The sequence below is a fragment of the Procambarus clarkii genome, chromosome 50 (genome assembly GCF_040958095.1).
Source record: "Procambarus clarkii isolate CNS0578487 chromosome 50, FALCON_Pclarkii_2.0, whole genome shotgun sequence".
NCBI lineage: Eukaryota > Metazoa > Arthropoda > Malacostraca > Decapoda > Cambaridae > Procambarus > Procambarus clarkii.
Window position 1 is genome coordinate 8,885,124 of NC_091199.1, and position 22,200 is coordinate 8,907,323.

Genomic DNA, 22,200 nt, shown 5'->3' on the forward strand with positions numbered 1-22,200 from the left:
TGCAATGCTTGAATATTAAAATATTCTACTTTTTAATAATTTATGCATAATGGGTAATAGTGTGGAGAAGCGAGGAGGGCATGTACCCAAAGGCCTTACTGTGTAGGTTTCATGTAGAAACCAGTGTTCCATAGTTACAGGACCACCACAATTGGCATTGCCTCTGATACTTTGAGCAGTTAGTACAAAGCACACATTCTTGTTTGTATTACACCTGCTTATTTTCTTTTTTCTGTGAATGTTCCATGTCCCAACCCTTGTGCCTACATTATTTCCCATCCTTGTCCTGATGCCTTGGCCAGCCTTCTAGAACCTTTCATCCTCTCTTCGTTGCTTCCTGAATTCTGGCAAGCCATGTTGACTCGTGCACTTGCACCCTTTCCTGTGTTGATCATTCTCGGCTCCTCTATTTGTGTAGACATGACATGAAAGGGTCTTGATGTCCATAACGGTGACCATTTCCCCGTCCTCGTGACCACCTTTTCTTTCCTCCCTAGGTAGCGGTTTGATAGGCAGACTGATGTATTCACTCGATGTTATTCATTCCAACCTCTGAACTGCCTCTCTCTCAAGCGCGCCTCCTTTTTCGTGACTTGCTGCCCTCCACTCTGTTCCTTGCTGTACATTTTGTGCTATGTAGAAGTGCATTCCCTGGTGGAATCAGGACTGTGCTCAAGATGGATGCTGTAATCATGCAACCTGGAAGAGACTGATAGTGACACCTGATTCTTGTCATTAGTTTCAGAAGTGTGGTGGCCTGTGGTCTGTACAGCTCAGCATTTGAGTTGTAAATCTGATGTTTCCATCAGATTTACATATATCTCTTCATTCAGACTCTTCATTGACCTAAGAAAAGCCTTTGATACTGTTAATCACAACTACCTCTTACTTAAACTCCAGCATTATGGAATCCGAGGCCTTGCCCTTGACTACATCCGATCCTATCTTAGTGACAGACACCAATATGTAACCATCAATGATACAACTTCTTCCACTCTACCAATTACCGTTGGAGTGCCACAGGGCAGCATCTTAGGACCTCTTCTATTTCTTATATATATAAACGATCTGCCTAATGTCTCTAATATTCTCAAACCTATATTGTTTGCTGACGATACTACCCTTATCTATTCAAACCTCAACCCACATACACTAAATAATGTTGTGAATAATGAATTAAAAAAAGTCCACTTATGGATGTCAACGAACAAACTAACATTAAACATCGAAAAGACTTGCTACATCTTATTTGGAAGCAAATCATCAAATGCAATTCGGCTACAGATAGACAACATTAACATCAGTAATAAAAATGATGGCAAGTTTCTTGGCCTATTCCTAGACAAGAGACTCAACTTCAGCACCCACATTCAACACATAACTAAGAAAGTCTCTAAGACAGTTGGTATACTCTCCAAAATCAGATATTATGTTCCTAACTCTGCTCTCCTCTCACTATATTATGCACTAATCTACCCCTATCTTAATTATGGTATCTGTGCATGGGGGTCTACCACTGCAAACCACCTTAAGCACATCATCACAGCAAAAATCTGCTATCAGAATAATAAGTAACTCTTTCAGACAACACTCTGCTCCCTTGTTTAAATCCCTAAACTTGCTAAATATTAACTCCCTCCACACATTCTCTTGTCAACTACATTTACAAAACCCTGTTCTTAAATACAAACCATGCTCTGAAACTCTCCCTGGACAGATGTAATAGGACCCATTATCACTATTCGAACCCCAGTTGGAAACAGACCCAACTATAGGATGGGTTAACCCAAGTATCGCGCTTCCAAAAGGGTCGCCCAAGTTGGAAAAGACGAACGCTGAAAGAATATTGTTGAAAACATCTTGATAACTGATTAAACCAAAATTATTATTTGTCAGAAGAAAGACAGAAACGCGATCTATATGTAAAACCTCTACCAGACAAATATTTTAAGTAAAACCGAAGATATTTGTAGTTGTATAAAAGTGGCAGTTTTCATCGCTCGTCAAACTCGAAAACCGCAGCATTCATCTCGGAACCATGCCTATTTCACGCAGATTCCTTAATAAACGTAAGAGTTTTATGTCACAAGAAAGACAGATATATAAGCTTCGTTCTAAATACCTTACCATGGGCATATTTAAATTTAAAGCGAAGATACGTGTACTTTTATAATAGCCGAGCTCTGACTCCGGACAGATCGATCGACGGAGCAACTCTCTCTCAGAACAATGCTTATTTCATGTAAATTTGTAAATAATCGTAAATTTTTTATATGCCTCAAGAAAGATAGGAATATAAGGCTCATTTTAAACACTTTATCATAGACATAATTAAAGTTCTAATGAAGATTCATGTATTTTAATTAATAATCGCCCAGCTCCGACCCCCGCATAGACTGAGCGACAGAGCAACTCTCAGAAGAATGTTTATTTCTCGTAAATTCGTTAATAAACACAAATGTTTTACACGTCTTAAGAAGGATAGAAATATAAGCTTTATTTTAAATACATTACATTAGACATATTTAAAGCTCAAGTGAAGATATATATGTTTTTATAGTGGCGTTCAGTAGCTTTTCGGTCATGGAGTGCAGACGCCTACGCACTTGCCAATATGTTGTGTAATTAACAAAGATACGCTAATAAAACCTAAAATATTACATGCCTCCAGAAAGACAGAGCTATAATCGTTATTGTGAGTGCATCAAAGGAAATATATCATGTTGGAGACCAATGATATAGCAATTTTAATTTAAGTTTCGAGTCCCGCCCGGTCGAGAGAGATGGGGCGACTCTCACCCCATCTATTGGAGATTCTGTCCACTAAAGACCCAAAGCTACTCAAACCTTCCTAGCATTACGTAAGCAATGAAGTAATATGGTATATTTACTCACTATAATGTGGATGCTGGATGCAGAAAATGAGAAAACATAATTTTACTCTGAAAAAATATCATTTAATAACAAAATAAGATGTAAATATGTAATATCAAAGGAAGTCGATGGTCCAAGCAACAATATCGTGGAGCGACTTATCCAAGATATATTGCTCTCTGGAAAGTGTTTGCTGGCATATCAACCTTCTGTACACAGTCATCCAGTCGTCGAACTTCTCTGCTCAAATTATCGCAAATTTAATTTATGATGTTAACAAGTAGAATGCGTATTTTTAATCAAATCTAACGATATTAACAAGTAGAATGCGTATTTTTAATCAAATCTAACATAACTAGCCAGAAAACGTTAAAGATTATTTAAAAATACATGGTTGGAAGTTAAATCAACTCCATAGAACAATATTTTTGTTATAGATACTAATCGTTATTTGTTGGTATGCGTTCGCTACTTAAACTATCATGTACTGTATTTATGTAAAATCTCCCTGTTTCTTCGGACATGGAACACGGAACCTTACACGCTCTCTGATTTACTGTTTAATAGAGATTCACAAAGCTTATGATTGTATACGTTATCAAAAAGGCAGTGACAAAGTCAATTTTGCATTTTAATCACAGAGATTAGATCTTAGTGAGATAGGAAAGATATTCATATTTTAAAGAAGGATTTTTGAACCATCGCTCTCCCTATCGATAGAAACTAACTTTTTTTTTGTTATTATTAACAAGCTTAGGTATACACAGTAATGTGCTGCTACCCTATTCTATTTGAAAGATTACACAGTGTATATCAAAAACTAGCTATAAGTTCATTAAATATTCCCATCTCACAGGATGGTTAGTTATACATGGAATCAGGGGATAAAATACCAGCCTCAATAAAAAAAAATCAACTGTGACTAACAAGAACACCACTTACGGGCTATTCATGCCCGTGCTACCTTTTGGGTGGCTTAATCCTCATCAATCAATCACAAGAAACAAGGGATACATCTCCCGTCACGCAGGGTCCAGTCGCACCTCCACAGATCTCCAGTATCATCTATTGATACTGTTAATGGTTCAAGAGGACTACCACTTACGGGCCTACCTCAAGGTAACAATCAGGTGAGAACATAAAATATAAGGCTGATCTATTAGCCTCCGTTAGCAAAATCCGGGTACAGCATAAGAATATCTTCCAATATTCCTAAGTGTATGAAGTAATTACAGAGTTCAAAGTACCTTATACCATTTGGTCTGAAGTCACTTATAACAGGGCAATCACAGATATAGTGTTGGTGAGTATGTCCCAGCTCTTGTTCACATAGTTTACAATTGGAATATTCACCATTGGGGGCTATTCATTACCTGCAGCCACCTGCGATACATATCGATATCCTAGCCTAATTCTGGCAATTACAATGTCACACTGTCATTGTGACACTAGTGGAAGTTTTATGCTGTCCGTTCAAGAACACTGTTTTTCCCAAAAACGGTGGGTTTTCTGAGTGGAAGAGAACGTATGTCTGGAAGCTGACTTTAACCGCCCCAAGCTGCGCGCGCATTGAGCCGAGGTTATATAAGCCTGGACGGAGACGGCGTGGCCCCTCTTCCAAGCCATAATTCTCTTCCATAATTCTCGATTCTAAACATGTTTACTTAGTTTAGTTCATTAATTATGCACCCCATATATCATCTTGTGGGCGGTAGTGGTATCATCTTGTGGGCGGTAGTGGAAAAGGTTACAGAGGCACATAAACATGTCATAGCTCTTTATACTCTTGCTTTCTGGCTTTTGTGTGTCAGTGACTGCTCTTCTGTCTTCCCTAATTTCCTAAAATATTGCGGCTTTGACAGAAGAGATTGGAATGCCCATATCCCACTCAACTTCAGGCTTATCACATTCAGTTTTAGCTGCCTTGTTTGTGTCATCATGCTGGACAACACCTATATGAGAAGGTATCCATACAAATGAGACTTTGAAACTCCTACTGTTTGCAATAATAATGTTGTTTATAATGGAAGTTACAACTACAACCTTTTGAAGATCAATGCTAATTTTATCTAGATAATGTAATAAACGAAAGTTTTCTATGTCAACAGAAAGGCAGAAATATAAGCTACACTTTAAATACTTGTCATAAATATAACTGAAGTGAAAGCGAAGATATATGCATTTGATACTGTACAGTTTCTTGATGGCTTGCTCTAAGAGTGTGAAGCCCTTCACACCAGCCTATAAATTGTGTAATTTATTTCCATATATGCTAATTAACCTTAAAATCTATATGTCAGAAGGAAGGAAGATGTAGACGTTAATGTGACAACATTTCAAGAAATATCTCTCTCTTTAAAGTTAAATAATATAATCCTATCGCCGGTGTCCGGACACATGAAAGCTACTTAGGTATCAGTGGCCAGCCAGGTGGAGATCACAGGCTGTACAATACTGATAAATTATGTAATTCACAGAGATACGTTGATAAATATTAATGTTTTATATTTTATTAAAAATACAGATATATACTTTGTTTCATACGTTAAATGTAACAATATTTCAGGATATATTATATAAGCATAGTATATATAATTCAGTATATACAATATATAATAAGAGTGTCAGACCACGGAGGAAGAATTGAAACAGGAATTTCCTTTAGTACTTTCTTATATTAATACATCTTCAGAGCGAACCATTCCTTCTGAAGATGTATTAATATACGAAAGTACTTAGAGCATTCTATTGTGGTTTTAATATTGAACAATTATACATATACGAAACAGACAAATCTGGTGTCCGAAATAGTAAAAATATTAGTGTGCGATGTGATCAATGTAAGGGGGGATATTGGGTGTGCCTCGTATCCCCTACAACAACAAGAAGTTCGAGAGCGATGAGGCCGCCACCTACTAGCTTCAGGATGTCGTCGAATCTAAATCAACAATATACTACCGCCGCTACTTCTCGGAAACGTAAGTACCTGCCGCTTTACTTCTCTCACCCTGCCTAGCCTGGCCTGGCCTGACCTGGCCTAGCCAGACCTGACCAGACCTGACCTGGCCTAGCCTTACCTAGCCTAGTCTGACCTGGCCTAGCCTTACCCAACACTAATCACCACACGTGACAGCCCAAACGAATCGCAAATAAGTACACGTAACAAGTCATATGCCCGGACACTCACCTTGGGGACTGAGTGGTAACTATTGTATAGAAGAGCCGGCTCCCTGAGAGTGGTAAGATGGCGTGATAAGAGGCTAACGTGTGGTCTTGAAGGAAGTCGATAAAGCAGACAATTTTCAAAAGGAAGGGCAGCATAACGAGCAGACAGGAATGGACAGACAGTCGGTTATCCCATAATGTGTAATACGCCCCGCACAGCATGGGTGGAGGGGGGGGGGGTTGTAGCAGGGCACAGTATGGTGATGGTGCGGGTGAAGTACACACCCACTGAATTCCTGCCATCAATAATTGTTTTCATAACCATTAGAACAATGGCATCCCTCCAGCCACCATCCTTCCACTGACCCCCTCCTCTGGTCCTCCACCTCAGACAATAACCCCCCACACCCCCTCTTCCTTCCAGACATCAGCATGTCAAAATCAGTACCATAATGTGTTTAAACTATTTAAACTAAGTCATTGTTCATCTTGTAATTACATTGTTTTACATTGTTTTACATAATTAGTTTTACATTGTTCATCTTGTAATTAATACTGTAGTGCGATATCTAGGGCTACCATTTGTAGGTTTAAAATGTCTAATACAAACAGTTGTCCAATGAGTTTTAATAGGAAATATCATCCACCAAGTACCATTGTACAATTATATTAATTGATAGTATATGGATTGTGCAGTTAGTATATGGATTGTGCAGAACTGCTTAGAATGATCTTTAACACTTGGCTATATTGGTCATGTCAAATACCTGCACGGTGAATGCTCAAAGACCCTTTCTTTATTCAGTGTTGTCACATACCTCATGGGGGTATGGATAGGCAAACACTCATTCGGTTAAACTTGCCTTGTAGTACTTTCAGAGCTCAGTAATTTGGAATCTGGTTAGCACTTTCCAAATAAATTGCCCCTTAAAGTGAATTCCTATTTAGGTTTAAAACATTATACCGAATGAGAAAGTCGGATTATATAGCCGAACACCAGAAATGTTGTTATTCAATTTGGTTGCCTAAAGCACATTCAAGGACTACACATTACATGGCATTCCAGGATTCCTCTATACCTTGCCTTATGCTGTAAACATTGCCACAACCCTGTGTTTTATTGATTTAAATGGCCACAGGGAGGCATACAACACTGCAGATTATGATGTCATTAGTTATCCACTGTGCTGACAAGTGGGCTGACTGATGTTCGTTGACACCTGTATCGTGCTTCAATTTAATCGCCAGGAGATCACCCTCTCATTAGACTCGTCTGTAGGAAGTACAGTATAGTATCTCAAATTACCTTGGATCATAAATAGCATAGGACTTGGGGGTAGGAGAGGGTTGCAGTGTTTGTCATGGCTCTCAGTTGTTCCTGGTATTAGGCAATTTAGTTCTGGAATCATTTTTGTTGGCCAATGTTAAACTTTTTCGAAAGTAGATGTTTTTCTGAAAGGGATGGGGGGGGAGAACCTCTATGCTTGGATACAGTTATCTAAGTGAATACTTAGATTTATACAGTAGAATAACTACCTTCTTTTCCTTAGTCAAAAAGGTTGCTTGTTTATTTCTAGGGACTTGTATTTTCTTTTATTTTTAACTGCAGCAACTTTCAGTGATTGATAGATTCTTAGTGAAAGGACCTTTACTTCATTGTTGTTGCTTTATGGTCATCTCATTGTGTACAGGGATTCCGCGAAGCTTTTGGGGTTAGTCTTTGACACTCGTTTGTCTTGGTCAGCCCATATCTCTTGCCTCCGAGTTGAATGCTCTAAGGCCCTTAACCTCCTTAAGGTTTTGTCCCATACTTCTTGGGGAGTGGATAGTAGCACGCTCCTCTATTTGCACTCCTCTCTCGTCCTGTCTAAACTCGATTATGGTTGCCCTGCATACTCTTCTGCTTCTCCTTCTACTCTTCGCCGTCTTGATGCTTTGCACCATACTGGGTTGCGTCTCGGCTCTGGTGCGTTTCGTTCGACTCCCGCCCTTAGTTTGTATGTTGACACTGGCTTTCTCTCTCTTCAGGACTGCCGTGATCGCTACTGTCTTCGCTATCTTGCGCGGTCCTTCCAACATCCTTCCTCTCTCCTCTGTCGTGCATTGACTTTTCCTCCTCCTGTGGTTCCTGTTCCTCTTCCTCTTCATTGTCTCCCACTTTCTGTCCAGTTATCTCGCTTACAGGATTCTCTTTCTGTTCATATTTCTAATGTTTCTCCTCGTATTGTTCCTTCATTACCTCCGTGGAGAGTCCCCCTTCCCAAGTTTTGTACGTCCTTGACTTGTATTACTAAAGCCTTTACCCCTCCTGCAATTCTGAAAAGCTTCTTCCTTGAGCACTTTTCTTCGCACTCCCACTCTATTTCCATCTTCCCTGATGGGTCTAAGTCTGCGGATGGTGTGGGCTACTCTGTTGTTTTTCCTGACCGTACTTACATGTGTCGCCTCCCTTCGGAGGCTAGCGTCTTTACGGCAGAACTTTATGCTATTCTCTATGCTCTTTGTCTCTTGCTTTCTCATTCTCATTCCTCCTTTGTGGTTGTAGTTGATTCTCGTAGTGCCCTCATGGCTCTAGGGTCCTTTAATCCTGTCCATCCGGTGGTCATTGAGATTCAACATTGGCTTTTTCTTATTTCTAGTAAATTTAAATCAGTAGAGTTTTGCTGGGTTCCCAGCCATATTGGTGTTTCAATGAGTGTGCGGATGCTGCCGCTAAGGAAGCTATCCGTTCTTGTCCCATCTCCCGTAAAGGTAATCCTTATTCCGACTTTTATCCTGTTATTCATTCTTCCCCGTTGGCCTTCTGTGGTTGGTAACAAGCTGCGTACTCTCAAACTTAGTGTGTCCCCGTGGCCTTCCTCCTACCACAGTAACCGGCGGTGGGAGACTGCTTTGGCACGGCTGTGGGTTGGTCATACCCGCTTAACCCACGGTCACTTAATGGAGCGCCGCCCTGCTCCTTATTGTCCAAATTGCGTTGTCCCTCTTACAGTTGTGCATATCCTTGTTGAATGTCCAGGACGAGCGTGTGTCTTGCTTTCCGACCGTCCCTCGCAGTCACTTGTCCCTCGATAGAATTCTAGGTGAATCGGATACTTTTGATATCGTTCGCCTTATGCGTTTTTGTTCTCGTATTGGCATTCTTGGTGATATTTAGCGCCCTCTGATTATTTCGCACTTTGATGGTGCTACATGGCCTTCCCGGTTTGGTGCCTTCTTTTGGTAATTACCTTACCTTCATTGTTTCATTTTAATGTGGTAGTTGTGATATGGATTGTTCTGGCTCACGTGCAAGGTCTTGTATTTTTTTGTTTTATATTAAGAAATTGCCAGTCTTGTTACTATTTGTAGAGTTAGAGATCTGCATTAAGGCCTCAATATTATATTCTTATAAAAAAAATAAACATGTTATCAGCAATTTTTGTGGTTGGTAATATTTAGATTAATGTCAGTGATGTATATGACAAGGGTTAAGACCCCTTGTGGTATGACAGCATTTTTCCCAGTCATTTCTTTAACAAATGAAAGGGTCCTTTCTACCATGTACCTGTTTGTTGCTTCTTGGTCTTTCATTTGGTACTTTGGCTATTAAAACAATGGCCTTTGGTAATGTTGCAATTACCATTTCTAAAAAAAATGAGCAGGTTCATTAGGCAGGGTTTGTTTTTAGCAAACAGTTTTACAAAAAAAATTCCATTCCTTCAGGACCTTGCAGATGTTAGGTCAAACTAATTGACAGTAATCTGTTTTGCCCTTTCAAACAATGATGGTTTTAATCTAGGTAAAATATTTCAGAATATCTGAAGTTTGGCAGACAAATCATTTAAGAGCTTTGATTAAATTTAAGTTACCAGAGACTTTGTGAAAACCATGTTGTATAGATGCTTCAGTGTCACTTTTCTAATGTTTTGTAAATTTAACAATGATTAATTTAACTAAATTAATCATAATTTGTACAAAGCTTAGGTGTTGCATGGCTTTAAATTTACTTTCAAATATGAAAACTAAAATATTGACCAAAGTGTCTTCCACTTTAATATTTCAGACTAATTTGCAATTTGTTAGTTTATGTAAATTTAATAGGTAGTCCACTTTTACATCTTTTCAATGCATTTTGCATGCACCTATGTAACAAGTTACAAATAGGTGTAAATTTTACAAAGTATTTATTTTCAAAGTAAAAAAATTTCAGATGTTTAAACATTGCATCATTAGTAGTAAACAATTTCCATCATAATTTCAGGATAAGGTATATAAAGTAGTTTCATTAAAATAGTTTTATTTAATAAGTTTTACATATAGTATTTATAATACATCTAATATTTATTAGTTTCAGGTTGTGAGACAGATGCTCCTAGATGAACAGAAGATCCAAAAGGCCAAGACAACTCCAGAGACAATCACCTGTAAAAGAAAAATAAACATTAAACAGGGACACTACTTTTATTATCACCAATGCCTAATAACAAGCCCAAAAAATCCTAACATCCTATCTTTTAAGATAGGCTCAGCAAGGCCTATCCCTTCCTCTGGTTTTATTGCAGAGCTTGTTCCCTGAATGGGTGCAGTACATCCACCACTTTAGTGCCCTCAACACATTGTACATATGCTTTACTGAAAGCACTGTACAATGCATGCCAGGCACTAAAGTTTCAGATGCATCCACCCATTCAGCAAACAAGCCCTGAGAGAATTAACAATGTAACCATTGTTAAGGGTCCCTAAACCTATGCAAATCTAGTCCATCTATTAGATGGGTAGTAGAGCAAAGCTCTGAAAAAGCCAAGCCAGGGAAGTCTGCAGGACTGCCTGGTCCCCTTTTATGAAATGGGGTAGGATCAGTACAAACTGCATCATCCCCTGTGGGTTGTAACAGTAGGACATGGTTACACACCTATAAATGGACTAGATAAGAGAAGTAAGATTAGGTCATTGATATAGCTAAAACATCAAATTCAAACTCACCCACATTTGTAGATTTCCTTTCACAGAGTAAAGGAGCCTCACTCCAAGCCAGTCCATGCATCATAATCACTTTCACCTGAAAAATATTTCAACAAATTAATTTCAGATTTAAAGCCAATCTTGCTTTACTTTTCAAATTAGCATTCAGTACTTTACAAATTCAGATGGAAAAAATTTCTTTAAGGAATTTACTTTTCCTACATATTCTAGTAGCAGTAGTAAAGATCTAATTTAGCAATATAAATATATATGTCATTTGAGAAACTATCCACAACTGCACTTCAATGGCAATTTACATTTATCTTTAGCCAATGCTATAGTTTAAGTTATTACTATTTTTTACTTTTATGCAAATCTATTCAGATTAACCTTTACTACAACTCACCTGATTCTGTTTAAGCAATTTACTCTTGGAAAGTCCAGAAGTCCCTGTCAGTTGGAAACCACATTCTGGAAAACTATATAAACTTAAAACCAAGCTAAAGTAAACATTTAATATTTTTTTTACTTTCAAGGGAAAAATACCATCACTTAGAACAAAACTTTTCCTGCCATTAACTTTGACTCATGATTACCCTTAACAGTGTTATACATTTATAGATTAAAGCTTATTTAACATTTAATGTTAACTAAACAAGATTTATATTTCATTAAAATTATTAATAAAACACCCTCAACTATGCTGTTTAAGATCTAATGCCCCACATTACAATTTTCACAATTTCAACACATTCCTGAAAGGACTAAACTTGCAGATATGGTACCCACTAGCCTAAGCCTAGACTTCCATACCCTAATATTTAATAGGTTTTTAGCAATTAACTTCTACCCTCTAATGCCAATGTACACAACACTACTTACTGTAGATCTGCAAGTAATTTCCTGCAGCCCTTTGTTGCCAGGACCTTCCACTATTCTGATGTTAGCTGGAACATTTGTGCCAGCTGCTGGTTTGAAAGGGAGGCATACCATGTGCCAATTCAGGAAGCTTTCCACGTTCCTCACTGCATGTCAGCTCAGGACCTCACCATCATGTTGGGAGGCAGTTGAAGACTAACCAATCAACATCCCAGGCTGGAGAGCAGTGCCAGCTCTGGGAGAATTTACCACCTGCAAAAAATTTAATACTCTTAACAATCTACACCATCTATCTCATCTTTACCTAGCCCCCAAACCTTACATTTTTCAGCATTAAACTGCATCTGGTAGTCTTAACCATTTCAAAACTATATAGGGCATCGGTATTTTTTATTTGCCAATTCTGCAACTATTGCAGTCTAAACCATAATCTTCCGAATAACCGAGGTCCAAGGAGAGCTTTTAGGCACTACTTACACCACTTCTCCCAACTTAACCCCATTTATACTAATTTCCTTTGGTATAGCCATGACCTAATCAACTTCAGTCAGCATTCCCAATGATCAGAGCCCCTATCAATTTTGCGCCACTATCAAAATCTCTGCTGAAGTCAAGGTACACAAAATCACAAACCTTATCACTATTTCCTCAACTATGCAACCTAATCCATGAACATTTAGTAATAAAACTATGCGACTCTTGTATCTAGTCATGTTTATCAAAAAGAGAAAAGAATTGGCACTTGCAATGGTAGATTCTAGTAACTTTCCTCACAATAGACTAAGCTAATTGGTCACTAACTTAAGCGTTAAAGTTAACTCAAAATTTTACTTTAAAACTTGCTATATTAGGAACTTTCCACGACCGGCCTTTACCCGACATAATTAAATTGGTTAAAAACGGTATATTAAATGCAGTAAAACTACGGTAAATGCAATATGATACTTTTTTTTTTATCTTTATTTAAAAAAATACAATATAAGTTACATATACATAAGTGTTACAAGGCAATTATACATTACAATTCTTAGTGAACAAGCGTTTCAGTAGTACAGAACAAGATCTTTTAGAAAACCCCTATAAACGAGTTACAAAAATTGAAGAATAAACTTACATTAAAATACAGGGGAAAATATTACATTTATATATATTTTATATAAAATTCTCAGTAAACCAATTTTCTATATCATCACCGAGCATGAGCCTTAAACCCCAAATATTATACCTGATCCTGCCTCGCAGGAACTTCAATATTTTGTCTACTGAGTAACCTGCCTGCCTATCCACACACAAAAAATGTAATCATAAAGTAACATAATTATTGTATTCCTAATTTTCTTGCATTTTATGTCAATATGAAACATTAAAAACCTCATTAACTCCACTCTAATACTTGGTCCACATAAATATAAACTTGCATTCTTTAAGCATGGGCTGCATAGTAAGTGAACTAAACTAAATATTAAGCACCCTGGCAAACCACTTCGTTCTATTCAATTTATTTAATTACTTTGTCCGGCTAGAATTTTTAGATTAGATTAAAGGAACACCCTCCCTGGTAACGGCTGAACTAGTTAACCAAATACAAATTTTTAGGTAAAATACTTTCATAAAACCCGTCTACTTCCCCCACCAGTAGACTTGTTCAGCCAAAGGCATAATGTAATGTTCCACTTTAGTAAATAAAGACTTAAAAAACACTACCCCATCTGTGTAGTTACCGGTTACCTGACATTCTACGCTTAAAATAACCCATCTATTCCCCATAATTGTTCGATATAACTTACCTCTCACCCGCTGGTCGAGTACACAGCAGTATATATCCTCCTCCATCACTCACCGCGTGAATACTACTTCACTCTGGCCGCAAATTGCCTCAAATCACCTACGTTGTCCATAAACATATATAGAAGAGCAACTGACCGTAACCGATCATCACATAACGTGGGAACATTAGTAGTAATGCTGTCAAAACATAGATGGCGCCAGGACAAACGGTAATTCCTATGGACTCGCCTAGTTATGCGTAGGGAATTGAGCTTCAGCTGTTTGGTCCCGCCCCTCAGCTGTATTCACCTAGTTGTACTCGCCTAATTTGTGCTTGCAGGGGTTGAGCTTTGGTTCTTTGGTCCCGCCTCTCAACCGTCAATCAACAGGTGTACAGGTTCCTGAGCCTATTGGGCTCTATCACATCTACATTTGAAATTGTGTATGGAGTCAGCCTCCACCACATCACTGCTTAATACATTCCATTTGTTAACTACTCTGACACTGAACAAATTCTTTCTAATATCTCTGTGGCTCATTTGGGTACTAAGTTCCCCTTGTTCGTGTTCCACCCGTGTTAAAGAGCTGTCTGAGAGAGTTGCTCTGTCGATCAGTCTGTGCGGGGTCGAAGCTCGGCGATTATTAAAACACATGAATCTTCATTAGAACTTTATATATATCTATGGTAAAGTATTTAAAATGAACCTTATATTTCTATCTTTCTCAACACATACAAAAACATTTGCGTTTATTAACGAATTTACGTGAAATAAGCATTGTTCTGAGAGAGAGTTACTCCGTTGCTCGATCTGTGCGGGATCGGAGCTCGCCGATTAGAAAAATACAAATATCTTCGCTTTAAATACAAATATGCCCATGGTTAGGCATTTAAAATGAAGATTATGTTTCTATCTTTCTTGAGACGTATAAAAATCTTACGTTTATTAACGATTCTGCGTGAAATAAGCATTGTTCTGAGATGAATATTGCGGATTTCCGGCTCTACGACCGATGAAAAATGCAACTTTTATACAACTACAAATATCTTTAGTTTTACTTTAAATTTTGTCCTGAAAGAGTTTTCATATATAGATCCACTTTCTGCCGTTCTTCTGACGTAAAAAGACCTTTGGTTTAATAAGTTATTAAGATGTTTTCAACAATATTACTAGGGCGTTCACCGATTCTAACATGGGCGACCCTTTTGGAAACGCAACACATGGGTTGACCTGATTGATATATGGGTCAGATTCCATTAAGGTTCGGAACATAAATAGCAGCTGCCTCTTATGGGCCATTGGCCTTCCTGCAGTTCTTATTGTCCTCTTTATTACACCTTACTTTCCCTACCTGTAAGATTTTCTTATTCTCACCACTCCTCTGCCTATTTATTGCCTTCTTCTCCTTCCATCATCACAATCGACTTGAGAATGGTCCAGGACGGACTGAAACGTTGTCGTCCCTTCACCTTCTAGTGTGTGGTCTGGTCAACAACGTTTTGTTCCCAGTAGCTGAATCTTAAACAACAACAGGTGGGAAACTGGTTGAGGGGGAAGGGAGTATAGGGACAGGCAGACTGAGTATTTATACACATTAGGCTTATATAGAGGTCCCATCCCCTAGCCCAGTAGGTCAAATAAATGACAACCCCCTCCAGGATGCAAATATCTTGCTGCTAGGTGAACAGAGCATTCGGTCATAGGAAATGCGCCCATCAATTTGTCTCGTCAAGATTCGAACCCAGAATTCTCTATTGCGAGTCAAGAACAAACCCGACTGTGCTACCGGGATCCTTCGTTCATTCGTACGTTGTCTGTCTGTATTACTGGGTCCCGGTAGTACAGACAGAAGGGATCAGGATTTGGGATGGGGCGGGGCGGGGGGAAGGAATGATGCCCAACCACTTGAACGGAGGGAATTGAGCGCTGACCTTCATGAAGCGAAACCATCGCTCTACCATCCAACTCAAGTGGTTGCGGTAGAGAGGGGTTATATATTGGATTGGGTAAATACTGGTTCGGTATCAGGGTTGTTGATTTGTGGAACCAATTACCGCGTAACGTGGTGGAGGTGGGGTCCCTCGATTGTTTCAAGCGCGGGTTGGACATGTATATGACTGGGATTGGGTGGTTATAGATAGGAGCTGCCTCGTATGGGCCAATAGGCCTTCTGCAGTTGCATTTGTTCTTATGTTATCTAAAGGAGAGAAAATTGAAGAGGGGAAATTAAAAGAAAGGGTAGATAGGGAAAGATGAGAAATGGGAGGGATTGGGAGAGGGGGGGGGGGAAGGGGGAGAGAGAGACATGGACACAGCCGGTTACCCCTGTCTATATCTATAAAAATAAAAAAGTGCCCGTCTGTCTGAGGCTGGAGGAGAAATGATGCTTGATCTTGGCTCACCATGCCTGGAGCTACAGAGCCTGATCTGTCATTACAGATCAACGTGGAGAGGGGGGGTGGGCAGCCTAATTCCCATAGCATAGTGGTAAGACAGTCACCTGGCATTTCAAGAGCGCTCTGGCCTGGGATTGTATCCTGGCCTGGCCGGAGAGTCTTTTCCTGAATACCAATACTTAACTGTAGCCTCTGTTTACCCAACAGTAAAATGGGTACCTGGTTGATAAACAATTTGGCAGGTTGTATTACAGGGTATATTAGCGTTTTGGGCAAGCCCTTAATCCTATGCATACTAGTGGCTGAACTAGAACGTAAGAACTCTTGTATATATAAATAAGCCACATGCCTCATAAGTTTGAGAAGTAAATTTATCATGTGCCTCCTGTTTTAAGTTTAGGCACTGAAGCCAATGTATACCATTAACCAGGGCAGCAAAGAAGGCCAAGCACTTGAATGACACATCCTTTTCTGCACCAGCTAAGTGATGCTCCTCCTTTTCAACAGGAGTCCTACTGCATCGTACCTTTTCCAAAAATGGTACAAACACCTCCCACTCTCCTCTCTACTTCCCAGACAAACTTCTCAAAAGGCAGCCCCTCCAGAGTGGGATCTGGTCCAATGACCTGAACAGGAGCCCTATGTTTGGGTGTTATATGTGCGAAGGAAAGAGAAACAGAGTGGGATGAGGCAACCCCCACTGGCCCCCTCACCATGACAGGATGAAACCCTTGATGGTAGCTCCCTGTACTGGCTGAGTGTGTGCCTTGTGTGTACTTAACGTGTGTTTGCTGGTATGACTCCCTGAGATGCTTCGGCTACCACCTGGTGGTACATTATGTATTGCTATGATAGATGATTGCAATTTGCAAACTACTGTTTGCTCTATCTTTTCCTCTTCTAAGATGCATACTCCATTTTGCTGCCCTCCACTTGACCGCATTGTGTGGGGGGTACCATAGAGCTTCTAAGGGTCAACCCAGAAAACCATTTTTCCACCTGCAAGCTGAAGCACCAAGGGCCAAATCTCCACTTTCATAAACTACACTTGAGTCCTCTAAATTACTAGAACACAGGTGCTCTTTCCCCTTCATCAAGAAAAGGCAGTTTACATGGGTTGGGGGGGGGGGGGTTGAAGGCCAAAGAGCTACAAAATATTAAATTACTGCATATAGGATAATAAAACTGATATTCCTGGGATTCATATTTTGTTTATTAGCACTGATGTTAATATATTAAATTATACGAGTACGTGCCGAGTTGTTCTGGTGTTGCTAGTGGGGGGGCTAAAACAGGGATATGGGGCAAGACACATTACTGATGCTGCTGGATATTTGACACTCATAATGTAACCTCTCTCCTCCTCCAGTTCACAGGCTTATCACAAAATTTGCTCCAAAACCTAACCATAACAAGATTTGCTCGATACTTGTTGGTTTGGGCAGAGGCATGACAAATTTAGCCCAAATCTGTGACAGTAAAACATGGCACAAAGCTGCATATACTATTATAGCAGACTGTAAACCACAAATGCTTATGTCTCCTCTCAATAAACAAGTCTACCTTATAAAGGTTTTCAAACAGTCTCTCTCTTATCAAGAGAAACTTGACTGCAAGTGCTTAAATGGATGGGGGAGGATGATGATGATTATAGGGATTTGCATATTGAATTACATGGCAAGTTTACTATAATGCGAATGAAACTAACAGCCAAACAGCACGGCATCATTCATTAGTAAAATTTTCTTATAAAATTATCCAGCTAAGGCACAGGCTCTGTATTCAGTAAAAGGCACCTTACTTTGAGTCATCACAAATTCACTATTAGAACATTTTATAACAAGGACTTATTCAAGTAACCAAAAGCTCAATTAAAAACATAGAAGGGCATCAGGGGTTTGCAATATTGTGTCATTTGGGTAACTAACACCTGTCGAATTAGCAGGCTAATGCATACTACATACACTTACATTATTAGTAACTAATTAAGTACCTCCGTGGGGTCATGGCACATGTCTGTCCTAATCTGCAATTTTTGTATAAAATATAAGTTAAACTGTAGTGTATAATACACATTTAGAGCAAAATACAATTGCTAAGCAGCCTGGGAGCATTCTGCCTTCAGATTCATTACTTCTGTGAGTAAATAACAATAATCAGATCTTTCAATACATGTTGGATTATCATCCATATTATATACATACATGAGAGACCATCTTTATATACGACATACTCCATCTCAAACTTTTATTTACATCTGGAAACTATTTACAGGAGGTCTCTTCTTAGCCATGAGTATTTACACATACTGTATCACTCCAGTGTTACAAGCCAACTAAAGTGTAGTAGGAGAGATGAAGTCAACAAGAAACTGTGAATCTCATTTGTATATAATATTGCAGCAACCTGAGAGCATGTTTGGTATCCTGCTTGTGGCTATATAGTTTTTTAATTTTCATTATGACTGACCCTGAAACTGCACCATGTAGCAATAAAACTATTTAACAAATATTCAGTGAATAGATTTACCAGATTATATTGGTCTCTCATTAGTTGGAAAGGTTTGAATTGTAATAGCAAGCTCAAACAAATGTGAACCAACACAGATACAGCAATGCGTATTGGTCAAATTTCACATAAATGGTACAAGCCGGCTGCTCTACTTGGGTGATAATGCCCCATTTATTATTATTATTATTTATACCAGTTATACTTTCCAGTTGCAAACAATACTACATCAGCTAATAAAGAGTATTTAGATATCAGATCATATGATAAACATTCACAAACACAACAAGTGGCTTAATAACTATTCAAATCAATAAATAAAGTAAGCAATGGTCAATAACATAAGTCCATGCACACTTTCATGACGAGAAACTCACTGTCCATCATAATTAACCCAAGCTACCAGTTGAATTTGGGTTTTTAATATTAGCTGCATTTTTAGGGGTCCTTATTTATCAATTAACCTGCCTTGATAATATACTAATCAATACAAATGTTAGAAAACTAGGATAAAATAGAGATATAAAGATGAGGGTTACAATTTATACAACAGTGGACTAACAGCAAATCACATATTTACGCAGCTTTCATTGCACTTGCAGCGCACTGAAGGGACTCTTTCTAATCGGTGGACAAATCTCGCTGCTATTTATAGCAACATTCATTTATGAATTACATGAGCAATAACCTACTGAAGGAGATTATTTATAGAGCATCAATACAGTATACACTGTGGTATTGAGTAAATGACAGGGATATGGGGTAAAATTCTCACAACACTATACAAATTTAAGGGTATTGACTGGCATAAGGATACATTGTAGGCTTGTCAAATTAACATATGAAAAACTATGCTCTAACTTCAATGTTATTAAAATAATGCTTCACATTTCAACTCTTGCACCTGTTTTCGCTACAGGTATGATGATATACCAGCTTGCTTCAATCTACACATTTGCAGATGAACCAGCTTTTAGCTACTAACCAACCCAAACTTCAGATTTGCTGCCTTCCTACACAGGAATCTTAAGATAAGCCAACCTCAAGCTTGGTTAAAAAAATTTTTGTTTTTTTTAACCAATCTCAGTAGTACTTTATTGAGAATAGGGAGAGCTTAGATGGGTCGGGTAAAGTTGGCAGGGAAGAGCCCTTTCTCCTGGGTGCCCTCCTTGATCCCGGTCAGCCATCCCTCCTCCTGTTATGGAAATAAAATTTGTAAAAACAAAAAAAAATAGTACAAATAATTTTTTTTAGGTTATTAATTTTTTAAATTCTGCTGGTAGCTTCAACTTTTTAACTCTTAGCCACGTGTGAAATGTTAATTTCGGTGATCCTTTACCAGAATGGCATTGTTGACAATTCAAACAAATTTATTTTAATTTCCAGATAAAATGATGTGCTTTGTAAAATAAATAAGCAAATAAATCTAGGAGCTATAGTCTGACTGCAACATGCTGAGACAGGGTAATTTACTTGAATGTCTAGAAGTACAAAATGCAAAACTTTCTTTGCATAAGTAAACTTTTTTTTCAGCTTTTAGTTTAAATCTATAACCTTTTGTTAAAGTTCCAGGTCTCGAGAAATCTTCTTTATCAAGTTTGTTGATTCTCATTCCTATTTTGTATGTGACCTGGACCATTATCAAGTTGTGTATGAAAGACGAAGGAATGGCCAAAAAATAAGGAAAAAGTGAGGTGAGGAGCAGGTAAGAGTAAGACGAAACATAAGAATATGATGAAAGGTACGAATGGAATGAGGTAAGAATAAGAGGAAGGTAAGAAAAGGGGATAGGCTTAAGTGAGGTCATGTTTGTTAAGAAGGTTAGAGCATTTGAGTACAGTATGTACTTTGAAGGGAAGAGTCGACAGCAACAAAGCCAGGACTAAGATTTATGTTAGGTATGTTGTGTATCAGTCGATTCGACAAGATGGCATTTGTGAAGAGTACAAGCAAGAAAGATTATTTTAGAAGACTAATCTATAGGATGAATAGATTCCTTAATATTACAGAAAAGAGCATTGTTTATGTCTGCAGACTTTACACTTCTTTTGTGTTCCTTAAGTCCGTCATTTACTGTATTGCCAGTTTCATAAACGTATTGGAGAGGACAAGATGAACAGGAAATAGAGTAGACACCAGCAGCATTAGAAGCAGGAAGAGAAGTGTGAACCAGATTACTAGGAAGAGTGTTAGTATGTTGAAAGGTGAGCTCCACATCAAGAGGACAAAGGGTATTAGTGAGATTTGAGTTCAGATATGAAGGAAAGGCAGAGCACAGTGGTAATAGTGTTGGAAATAGGTTTGGGAAGAAATATATTATGTTTAGCTTGAGAATTAGTACAGTTGATAAAATGTAAAGGGTATCCCAGGTTAAAGAAAGATTTGTAAATAAAAGAAATTTCAGAGTCGATAAACTGAGTCACTGGTGTATAAAGCGCGGAGGAAGAGAGACGAGAACACTTGTCTTAACAGAAGGATGGTAGAAAAGAAAAGTGAATTTACATACCACTATGCATGGGTTTGTAGTAAACAGAAAAAGAAACCAGAGCAGTGAATATGAACATCAAAAAACAGAAGGAGGGAGGGAATTAAGGTAGATTCCCATTCAACTTTGAAATTGATAGGAACCAGACTGTTAAGAAAGGAGAGGAAAGGCTGGAAAAGACTAGGGTCATGAGGCCAGAGGGAATCAAATTCCCTCCATCCTTTTCTTGACATTTATGTTCACAGCTCTTATGTGAACATAACAGCCAATGACTTGGTAAATAAGGCTCCAGTTACCGATCTCAAATTCGGTAATTAAGGCTCCAGTTACCGATCTCAAATTCGGTAATTAAGGCTCCAGTTACCGATCTCAAATTCGGTAATTAAGGCTCCAGTTACCGATCTCAAATTCGGTCATTAGAACTGGCTGAACGATAAATCAGATGTCCTTAAATCGAGTGAGTACTTTAATTCAATTACAATAATCTTGTGTACAAGTACATCATAGAGAGTATGATGACAACCCCACTCCTCCACATATCTGAAGGTGTGTGGTAGTTAGCCGGTGATGTAGCAGGTTACTACATAAGCCTAACAATGTATGAATACACTTTGGCTGCCTGTCCCCCGACACAATGAATTACATGTACAGTACTTTTAAAAGCTTGCTTTGTTGCTCTGCTCAAGACATTGGTATTTGTAATATTACATGTTCTCACTTTAATGAACTTTCTTCTATAATTTTCATTTGTTTACACAAAAAGAATAGGTTTATACTGTACATTGAAAATAAATATAAATATGACTGGTTGGCCTAGCTGCAGCTAGTCATCACCATTACTCCCACATTTTTTGTACATACAGTGTGATTTTACAATGTTATTTATTGTTTCTCTGTACATGTTTCATTTTTATGATGAAATAGCATTAACAGGCTTGTGCAGTGGAAATATATGACTACTGCAGCAACAAGACAACTGTTGTGTTAAGAAGGGAGGAGTAGGCAGCACAACCTAATAGTGGTAATAGTGGGTAATAGTAATAATAGTGGTAATAGTAATAATAATGCGTAATAGTGGCTTTAGGCATTGTATGTACTAGCTCTTATCTATAAAGCCAACAAACTTTGTAAAATCTCTTTATGTATGTACCTTTACCTAAATAAAAATTATTATTATTATTAT

The 22,200-nt window shown here is 38.3% G+C and overlaps 1 protein-coding gene and 2 long non-coding RNA genes across 21 annotated transcripts in view; 1 reads left to right on the forward strand and 2 right to left on the reverse strand.

Moving 5' to 3' along the window:
* The first annotated feature begins 2,448 nt into the window (after nucleotides 1-2,448).
* On the forward strand, nucleotides 2,449-10,474 carry LOC138351598 (uncharacterized). The gene is made up of 2 exons (XR_011222513.1): nucleotides 2,449-5,852; nucleotides 10,370-10,474. It is a non-coding gene; the product is annotated as an uncharacterized lncRNA (long non-coding RNA).
* On the reverse strand, nucleotides 9,729-14,903 carry LOC138351599 (uncharacterized). 3 transcript variants are annotated; one of them, XR_011222516.1, is made up of 5 exons: nucleotides 13,650-14,903; nucleotides 11,866-12,114; nucleotides 11,390-11,462; nucleotides 11,005-11,080; nucleotides 9,729-10,443 (listed from the first exon to the last, which is right to left on the reverse strand). It is a non-coding gene; the product is annotated as an uncharacterized lncRNA (long non-coding RNA). The 3 variants fall into 3 exon arrangements; XR_011222514.1 differs by having other exon boundaries at nucleotides 11,390-11,454; nucleotides 13,650-14,884; XR_011222515.1 differs by lacking the exon at nucleotides 11,390-11,462 and having other exon boundaries at nucleotides 13,650-14,738.
* Nucleotides 14,904-17,215: 2,312 nt separating this feature from the next.
* Nucleotides 17,216-22,200, reverse strand: part of Amph (amphiphysin) — a 185,232-nt gene continuing 180,247 nt past the window's right edge. For all 17 annotated transcript variants that reach the window (XM_069303478.1, XM_069303479.1, XM_069303480.1 and 14 more), the window contains one exon: nucleotides 17,216-19,727. In XM_069303478.1, coding sequence (XP_069159579.1) covers nucleotides 19,647-19,727 — 81 coding nt within the window. In that variant the 3' untranslated portion in view covers nucleotides 17,216-19,646. The remainder of the gene's footprint in view (nucleotides 19,728-22,200) is intronic.